This window comes from Octodon degus, unplaced genomic scaffold (genome assembly GCF_000260255.1).
Source record: "Octodon degus isolate 3935 unplaced genomic scaffold, OctDeg1.0 scaffold00007, whole genome shotgun sequence".
Lineage (NCBI taxonomy): Eukaryota > Metazoa > Chordata > Mammalia > Rodentia > Octodontidae > Octodon > Octodon degus.
The window spans coordinates 9,578,515-9,587,858 of NW_004524583.1; the positions used below are offsets into that span (position 1 = coordinate 9,578,515).

Here is a 9,344-nt window from a genome sequence, read left to right on the forward strand (position 1 = left end):
ACCAGCCCAGAAAATATTTGTCCTGACACCTTTTTTCTAATATCTTCTCACTGTGTGTGTGTTCCTTGGTTTATGTGGCAGAATGGGACAGGAGACTCAAATGATTTCTGGCGGATTGAGGTTGTAAACAGAAAATTTGGGAACCGGATCAAAGTGCTAAGAAGTCGAATTCGCCTCATCCATATGGTTACAGGTTGTGTCCTTGGTTCCTCAGGAAAAATTCTGCCCAAGTGGTAAGTTTCTGGGTTCCGATGTTGTCGTGGAGCGTGCACTTTCCCTTTCATGCTACAAGAGACATCACAGAGGCTTCCCATCTCCAATAGTCAGTGCGCCTCATGTTTGCTTTTTCTTGGTAGAAGAAGAAAAGATACCAGGTATATTATGAAGCACAGAACTCCAGGGCCATTTTGGAGTTTATGTGTTCTGATAGCTTTGTGTTTATACTTCCAGCTTATGATAATTATTCTCCATCTTTCTCTTTGTAAGGAAATGAGACTAGACCCCTCCTTGGATAGCTGTGGAATATGAAAGACAGGTTGAAACAATAATGACCACTCACTTAAAAATGTGGGTTCGCCAGGTTGAAGAGCAGTAGACAGTGCCATTTTTGCACTGGGGGTAGGGGATCCAAGTCTCCTCAGAGACATTTGTGACTAATTTTCACAGGGGCTGGGAGCAGTTGGAAGTTACTTGTACTCCATACCTGAAACAAACACTCAACTCCATCTGGAATGTGGAGGACCATATCAATCCCAAGTGTGAGTGAGGGCTGGCTTTGAAGGGAAATCTTTATAAATAAAGAAAAACCAAACTCTTCCTGTAGAAAAATAAACCTTTACAGATTCTGCTGCCGTTTCACCTTCCTGCCCTTTCTTCCTTTTTCACAGCACTAAGAGTGTGTACTTATTTATTTTTTTAATTTTTTTTGTGTGGTACCAGGGATCTAACTCAAGATCTTGCACTTGTCAGGCAGGTGTTTAAACCACTCAGTTATCTCCCGGCCCTTGTACTTACTTTAGTAGCTCATTTTTCTTCTCATCCGTTGCCTTCATCAGTTTCTCTCTCTGGAACTCCCAGTGACCTCCTGCAGGTCCGTTTGTCTCATCTGCCTCTGTCTTTTCGCCCTCTGAGCTCTCATGTCACCGCACCATGAACACCTCTGTGCCCTCCGTGCCCTTTACTGTGGCAGTCTCTGCCTGCCATGGCTCTGCTGAGCTCCTCGTGCAATCCAGCCATTCCCTGAACCAAAGGCTGCACCACAGTTCTGATCTCAGCCTACGCCTTTGCTCCCAGGCCGCATTTGATAGTTCCACTTTAGTGTCAGCTCATCTCACTTTGTCTTTGGATTCATTCATTTGCACTTGATTTTTCCTCTCTGCTTTCATTTCATTCTTTTTACTAGCTAATCTAGCCAAACCAACTCCTTAACTCCTTACTGAGTTCACCAGGCACTGTGTGGATCCTGTGTCCTCATGCACCTTGTGCCTAACAGGAGGCCAGCATCTGAGCTGGTGCCATAGCAGAGTGATGGTGCCAGGGTGGAGCTCCATGGGGGGCAGGGGGGGCTGTTGCCCTTATTTTTTGTGTTTCTGAGAATGGCCACAAGTGCTCAGTGTAAGCTAACAAAGTGATCCCCAACACTGTCAGCTATCTACTTATCACCTTGTCTGCTCCATTTAGACTGTGGTAGGTGTGGACAGACCCTGAAGAAAGAAAATGTGACAAAGCCTCTCTCGTTTTTGTTTTCTGTTTGTCTTTCCCTAGTGCCAAACATCAGTCTGGATGTGCTGCAGCCCAGTTTTCCTGAAATCTTGCTGGAGTCCCACATGGTCATGATCCGGGTACTGTGGCCTCTTCTTATGTGGCTTCTCTTTATTCTTTTTTTTTTGGTGGAACAGGGGCTTATGTGGCTTCTCTTAAGAGTTTTTTGTTTTTTGTTTTTTTTAATTTTTATTTGTGTGTGTGTGTGTGTGTGTGTGTGTGTGTGGCCAGCTCAGCCCACCAGGGGGCGGGGCTGGCTGGCATGTGGTGCTGGGGGATTGAACCGCGGTCCCTGTGCTTTGCTAAGCTTGTTCTAAGTAGGCGCTTTAGACCACTGAGCCATCTCACCAGCCCCTTAAGAGTTTTTTGTTTTTTTTTTTTTTTTTTTTGGCAGCCATTGATTTGAAGCACAAATCTGGTAGCTGTAGTATAGATCCACTGCCCCCTTGTGGAGGACCTTGAAAGTGTCTTCACCTACTGATTTACTTGATTTTCATAAGCATTTTCTTTATCACAAAATGCAGGGGTAGAGGCTGGGAGAGTGTTAAACCATGATAGCAGTGAACACTTGTGTAGCTAGGTACTACTCTAAGCACTATGTATATGTAATATTTATCCTGTGCTGATTATTGTCATTCCCAGTGTATTGATAGGGGAACTGAGGCACAGAGGGATTAAGGAATTGTCCAGGGTCACACAATAATGTATAAAATGTGGTTCCAGGCTTTGGAACCAGGCTAGTAGGCTTTCAGAGCCAAGGCCAGTTATGATGACACCATTTTACCTCTAAGTGGTTTTTCAAATCTGTTTTGAGTGCCAGAGCCCCTGAAAATTTTAGTGTTCTTGGCTGAAGATCACAGGACATTGGTAGTTCATTCTAGCATGTGAACTCAGGACTAGTTAGGACAGCTAGCTGATATGAGTGTGTTGTTTGTCTTCCAGCCCAACCATATGCGTGAGCTCACTCATATTCCAGGATAGGAACTAGTGAGAGAGCATGGTTAATTCTTGCTCATATCCTCAGCCTCATTGCTTGAACTCTGTCACTGGTAGCAGACAGCATTTGTAGCATCAAAGGCTTAAGGAAAGTGAGGAAGGAAATCTTTAGACTGAGGAAATTCTCCCTACTAGTTTAAATTTCCACCTGAAAACTGAGCAAATCTTGCTCTAGTTCTGATGCTGCACGGGCAGCCCCTTGCTCTCTCCTGGGGAAAGCAGAGGACTATAGGAGTGATGGTGAAGAGACCCTGGGTCTCAAGCCAAATGGGTGCTAGCCGCCCCCCACAGGGCTGCAGGGAAGCTTGGCAGGTGTTACTTTTTCCCTGTGAGCCACTGTCAAGTGCACTCTCCTCAAAGTGATTATGTAAGCAGCACTCTGTAAATGCGGTCAACTTTCTTCACCAGATTAAACTTTAAAAATTCAGATTTTTGTCATTTTTGCACATCGGGAGGTGATGAGTTGACATTAAGCAATCTCTGGGTCACTTCCTCTCTGACTCTGTGCTTGTAGCTGTCACTGTGGCCTGATGACATTGCTCTTTTGAATATGTGCCTGTCAGTCAGAATATCAGTCTGGGTCTGGGTAGAATTTTAAGACAAGTGAGTAAGTCTAAAGAGTTTCATTTCTTCTTTCATTATCTAAGAGACAAAGATGAAGAAGCAAAGGGATGTAAAGGTACTTTCTTATTCAAGGAAGGGAGAAAAACCAAAATAGTGACCTAGACTAGGAACTTGAGTGAGGGGTTGGGGTGTGTGTCTGTGTCTGTGTCTGTGTCTGTGTCTGTCTTTTGCCAGCTGGAAACTGAATGGGGAAGGTGACAACACTCCCCACTGTAGGAATTTTGACCTGATTGGAGCAACGCAACTGTATGAAAGCTGGCAAACTATTCCCAAGCCCTCAGTGAGTTGTGTTAGTAAGGCACCAGGTGACAGTTCATTGAACCAGACCTTTTGGATTTTTCTTGAGCTATACCATTGCTTATCAGTTGAGAGCAATTTTGCCTCCTCCCAGGGAGCATCTCACAGTGTCTGGAGGGCTTTTGACTGGCAGAACTGAGGAGTGGAACATGGGGGTGACACTGGTATCCAGTGAGTAGAGACCAGGGATGTTAAATAGACACTACACAGGAGAGCCCCATGACAGTCTTATCCAGCCCCAAATGTCAGTAGTGGCAAGGCTGGGAAACTCTCACTGACCCAGGCTGCTGCCTCTTGTGGGAATGCTTTCTGAAGTTTGTGCTGACAGTTAGCTGGCCAGGTCCTGATGGCTGGGGTCTGGGGTTCTGAGCCTGTTCCTCCAGTTTTAACAAAGTCCTATTTTTGCCATGGAAAGACTAGTTAGTAGATAGCCTCAACTGCTGGATAAGGAGTACTGAGTTCAGGTTTTTCTGTTTAAAGGGTTGTATTTAGAGTGACTTCATGTACTTTTCTCCAAGGACATGAAATGAATTCTTGGAGGATAGAAACAAAAATTTAAAAACTACCTTTTCTATAAAACACAGGTCTTATCCAATACATGAGGAGATATATATAGTGTGGCCATGTTATTCAGATGATGTAGAAGGCATTTAGAGAAAATGTCACAAGAGGCTTTTGGCAAGAAGGCAATAATAGGAAAAAGAAAAAAAAAAAGTTTAAGAACACTAAAGGGCAAGCAAGATAGCTCAGCAGACTAAGCACCTGCTTAGGAAAGTGCAGGGACTGGAGTTCAGTCCCCGGCACCACATGCCATACTGACCCCACCTCTGGGCGCACTGAGCCAACTCACTGAGTCTGAGACCAAGATCAGGCGTGGTGGCGCACACCTGTAATCCCAGCACTGGGGAGGCTGAAAACAAGAGGATCACTAGGAGTCTGAGCTGCGTAGTGAGACCCTGTACCAAATACATTTAAAATAAAACACTAGGCTAAGATAACTTTTTCCAAGTCAAGGTGCTTCTCAGAATCTTTGTTTATCTATTTGATTTTTTGGTTTTATGGGGGCTTTTTGTTTCGGTCTTTTTGAGATAGGGTCTTGCTGTGTAACCCCGGCTGTCCTCCCACTTCTGCTTCCTGAGTGCTGTGATTACAGGCATGCGTCACCATGGCCAGCCCCAGGTTTTCTGTTTGAAATTAGGTAAAGAAGCTCTGATCTTTATATTCCCTAGCGTCTGGGTGTTTTGTCCCTGGCTTGGCAGATGAATGTGTATTCTGTGCCTAGTGCAAACAAGTCCTTCATTCCTCTTTCTCTTTTTTTTTCCTCTAGCAGAACTGGTCTGAATGAACTGATGGGAAGTAGAGGCTTGTGTTTGAGGGAAGCAGTTATTGTAGCCTAATGAACAATAGCTGTGAAGGAGTACCTGATTCTTCCCTGCAAAGGAGGGAGAGGAGCGTGTTTCCTCTTGACCCTTGGCTGAATAGTAGAGATGCCTGAGCCTCACATTCTGTCAGGCTCTAGCTCTGTCTTGATTAGCTTTTCTTTACTGCCTTCCTGCAGGGGAATAATGGCCTTAAGCCCAAGGACAATGACTTCACATCCAAACCCTGGCACTGGCCAATCAACTACCAGGTAGGACCAGAGGCTAGAGCACCTCCCAGAAAATGGAGTCAAAATCCTGGGGACAGAGTGGGCCAGAGGTGGTTAGGAGGCCTCACCTGGTGTGGGCTGGCCAGAGACCGGACTCTGTTTGCTACCATGATGCCAACTCCATGCTCCTAGAGAGTGCTGAAGAATTGGCACGTTCTGAGCCTCCTGTCCAGGCCTGCCTTTCTGTGAAAGAAGTATGGTCTTCCTGTCATTTGAGGAAGGCACAGGATCCTCAGTGTCCTCTGCTCCACAGGGCCTGCGCTTCTCGGGGGCCAATGGCACTGACTTCCGAGTCTACCTGCTCGGCAACCCGGTGAGTGTTGTGTATCCCTGCTCAGCACATGAGCACTGGTCTAGGGAGGGAGAGCTGCCGCTTTCCTCTCATCATCCTGCTCGCCTCTCCATGTAGGTGGTTTGGTGGTTGAACCTGGTGAGCATTGCGCTCTACCTCGTCTCAGGAGGTGTTGCTGCCATCGCCATGCAGAGAGGCGCACAGCTGTCCACAGAAGTGGAAGGTCAGCTCCCCTGCACTCTGCCTGCCCGGCTTCCGGTGGGGGTGCCAGTTCTGAGGCCCTGCTGCAGAGGGGCTCCCTTGCTTTTCCTACCCCATACTTCCCTGCCTCTGTGCCTTTCAAAGCCACAATCAGCAGGTACTCACTGCTGTTCTTGACACTTTACACACTTCCAGCAGCCTTGTGGAGGAGAGGAGTATACACCCACTGTATGGATTAGGAAACTGAGACACAATGAAATTAAAGAATTTGTCCTAGAATTTGTAGCTAGTGATAGTGATGAGGAGGAAACCCAAGCAGTCTGACTTCAGAGCCTTCTTTTCCCTTGTGCCATAAGGAGAACTGCCCAGCTTCTTTCATTGTCCTTTTTTCTTTTTTTTTCCTTTCCCTTTTCCCTTTCCTTTCTTTTCTTTGTTCTTTTCCTTTGCTTTCCATTCTTTTCTTCTTTTCCCCTTTCTTTTTCTTTCTCTTGGGTTTTTTGTTTGCTTGTTTTTGAGACAGGGTCTCACTTGCAGCCCAGCCCAGCCTGGCCTCATACTCACGGCGATTTTCCCGTCAGCCTCCTGGGTGCTGGGATTGCAGGCGAGCACCACCACGCCTAGTTTCACTGTCCCTCCTGCCTCTAGGGGTTGCAATGGTTTCCATTCAGGTGGTAACCCTAGTTTCTTTAGCTTCTGAGTGAACCATGGCATCTGAGTGCTCCCCACAGGCCCTTTTGCCCTGGCAGCTCTGTATGTGAATAGAGTACCAGGCACACAGCCCTTCTCTCCATCCTCCTCTGGCTTCACCTCTGCCCATCTGCACAGTGGAGGTCTGTGGCAACAGAGATGGGAGAGGTAGAAGTAGAAAGGGCAGTTATCTGGAGGGGTGTGGCATTATGGTTTCTTTAGGGCCTGGTTACCTCCTACCCAGACAGCAGCCCCAGGCCCTCTGCTGATACGTGGTGCTGAGACCTTTCCAGACTAAGAAGTGACCAAGAGGGGCCGGGGAGATGGCTCAGTGGAATAAGCGCTTCCCTGGCAAGCGCAAGGGCCTGAGTTCGATCCCCAGTTCCGCAAAAAAAAAAAAAAAAAAAAGAAGAAGTGACCAAGAGTGCTGAGAGACCCAGTTACTCCTCTTCTTTAGCTATCCTGAGTTTGTTTGAGTTGGACCCATGAGGGAAGGGAGGACTACCCACAGCAAGGAAGGGACAGGGCTAGATTGAAAACTAGCTCAGGCCTCCCTGCTTTCTAACTGAGCTGTGCTGCTTTTTGGCCCAGGGTTGACCCGGATCCTGCTGCAAGGAGGTGGCCAGGTGCTGCTGGGCTGGATGCTACATTACTTCCCGTTCTTCCTGATGGGCCGGATCCTCTACTTCCACCACTACTTCCCGGCCATGCTCTTCTCCAGCATGCTGACAGGTCAGCCCTTCCCGCCTGCACATGGGAGAGACAGCCAGAGACATGCGGGATGGGAGAGGAGGAGGAGGCTGCCTTGGAGCAGCAGGGCTGAGAGTGAGACTCTGCTTTCTGAAGTGGGTTGGCTCCTTCCTGCTGTACCTACAGGATCTGTCTGACAGACTGGTACTAGATGTGTCTTCTGTCCACTAGGTATTCTGTGGGACACGCTCTTGCGGCTCTGTGCTGGGAGCCTGGCCTCCACTTCCCTGGCCAGGGGCATACATGCAGTGGGAATCCTGAGCCTGCTCCTGGGAACTGCCTACAGGTGTGCATCCCCTCAATGGCCCTCCAGCAGGGGCTCACTGGTGCTTTAGCCTCAGATACATTTGTCCCAGTACTTGGGCCCCATCCATAGAGGTTCTGATTCAGTTGGGCTGGGGTGGGGCTCAGTCAGTCATGATTTTCAAGGCCCTCCCAGTGACCCAAATTTGTAATCAGGAACCAGGTAGAAGGAGCAATTGGATCACTTTGCATCTGCTGTCCCAGGTTCTCAGCTTTGGCTGGAAGGGTCTACCTGGAAGGCTACTACTTTACAGTCACAGTGGCTCCCTACTAGGATTCAGTGGGGTGAGAGAGGTTAGGAGGGAGGAGTGAGAAAAGGGGTGTAGGTGCAATATTCACAATTGCTGGAAGAAGACAGATGTTTGAAAAGTCTGTGCCCCTCACCTCCAGCCCCCTCCCTATGTGGCAAGGCTCATGGATCCTGTTGAGAGTTGCTGCTCCTTGTGGTGGGGCCTGTGATCTGCAACCATGTGCCTCCCAAAGAGGGTTAAATTTGCATGTTTACAAACACTGGGCCTTGCAGGCCAAGGCCAGACCCCTACACAGGCCCCACTCCTAGGTGTGTTGGGAGGAGCCCTTACCTTCCTTGCTGTTGAGGCAGCTTTTCCTAAGCTCTTGGACCAGACTGTGGCTACAGGGTGAGCTCAGATGGCCAAGGCGCTGACAGAGAAGAGGGCTTTGGGGTGGGGACTGTCGGATGGGCGCCCAGCTGCAGCACTGAGTGCCCAGTGCCTCCCTCTGGTTCTTTCTTACAGCTTCTACCTCTTTCACCCCCTGGCTTATGGGATGATTGGTCCTCTGGCCCAGGACCCCAAAAGTCCAATGGCAGGACTAAGGTGGCTGGAATCGTGGGAATTTTGAGACTACTACAGAGACCCCCCACCCAGGTCCAGGAATTGCCTGGGATAGCCAGCTCTGCAGCTTCTGGAACCTGAAGAATTCTGCCGCTGCTAGCACTAGGCTCCAGGAGCAAATCTGGATTTGACCCAGCAATACAGAGCCAAGGCTCTGTCTGCAACACCTCCAGAGATTCTCTCTACCTGGTTCCCCAGGTGTGCAACCCAGGAGAACACGAGTGTGCGAGAGGGTGGCTGAGAGTGTGGGAGAGTATATGAGGTTACCATTGTCAATCTCTTCGGACTACAGACCTTGTGACTGACTGTAAATGGCCAAGTGTCATAAACACTAAGAAACAGTACAGGACTGCAGTAGTGTTTTCTGATACATGTGTTTTCTACTAGATTTGATTTGATTTTGGATTGTAAAGACTCATAAGAAATTCTCTGATCTCTAAGAGGTTGAGTACTGACCCCACCTTGGGATGTCACTATGACCCAGCGGATGGGGCCATCAAAGTTCTGCTCACCTTACACCACCAAAAGAATCGAGGAACTTGTCCCCTGCTATCTCCTGGGGTGTTGTCTGTGGCCACAGGTGCCCGGACTGCCTACCTTTCCTGTACACAGAGCACTGGGCTTCAGCAAGTGAGGTGGCAAACTTTCCAGCCCTTGACTGGCCTTTCTTAGCCCTCTGGGAATGTCATACTGAGATTGGTTGGAGGAACCCTCTCCTAACCTTGGCCACTTTAGGTGCCCAGGCCCTGTGTGTCAGAGGTTATTTTGTACTGTCCATGTCTTTCCTTCTGCATTCGGCCTGGCCGTGAGATCTGAACCAGGTGTATTCTGGTTGCTGAGTGACTCTCCTGGGGACCTGAACAGTGAAAGCAGACGAGAGTCAGAGCAGGGACTTTGTGGTACCAGACTGGGGTCCAAGCAGGATGCCAGA

At 48.5% G+C, this 9,344-nt stretch overlaps 1 protein-coding gene across 1 annotated transcript in view; it reads left to right on the top strand.

Moving 5' to 3' along the window:
* The window catches only part of Pomt2 (protein O-mannosyltransferase 2), a 44,140-nt gene extending 35,383 nt beyond the window's left edge, over nt 1-8,757 (top strand). Inside the window, exons 12-20 of the mRNA XM_004624895.2 lie at nt 82-233; nt 667-758; nt 1,765-1,841; nt 5,237-5,308; nt 5,580-5,639; nt 5,736-5,841; nt 7,098-7,238; nt 7,428-7,542; nt 8,315-8,757. Coding sequence (XP_004624952.1) covers nt 82-233; nt 667-758; nt 1,765-1,841; nt 5,237-5,308; nt 5,580-5,639; nt 5,736-5,841; nt 7,098-7,238; nt 7,428-7,542; nt 8,315-8,420 — 921 coding nt within the window. The 3' untranslated portion in view covers nt 8,421-8,757. The remainder of the gene's footprint in view (nt 1-81; nt 234-666; nt 759-1,764; nt 1,842-5,236; nt 5,309-5,579; nt 5,640-5,735; nt 5,842-7,097; nt 7,239-7,427; nt 7,543-8,314) is intronic.
* Nucleotides 8,758-9,344: the final 587 nt, after the last annotated feature.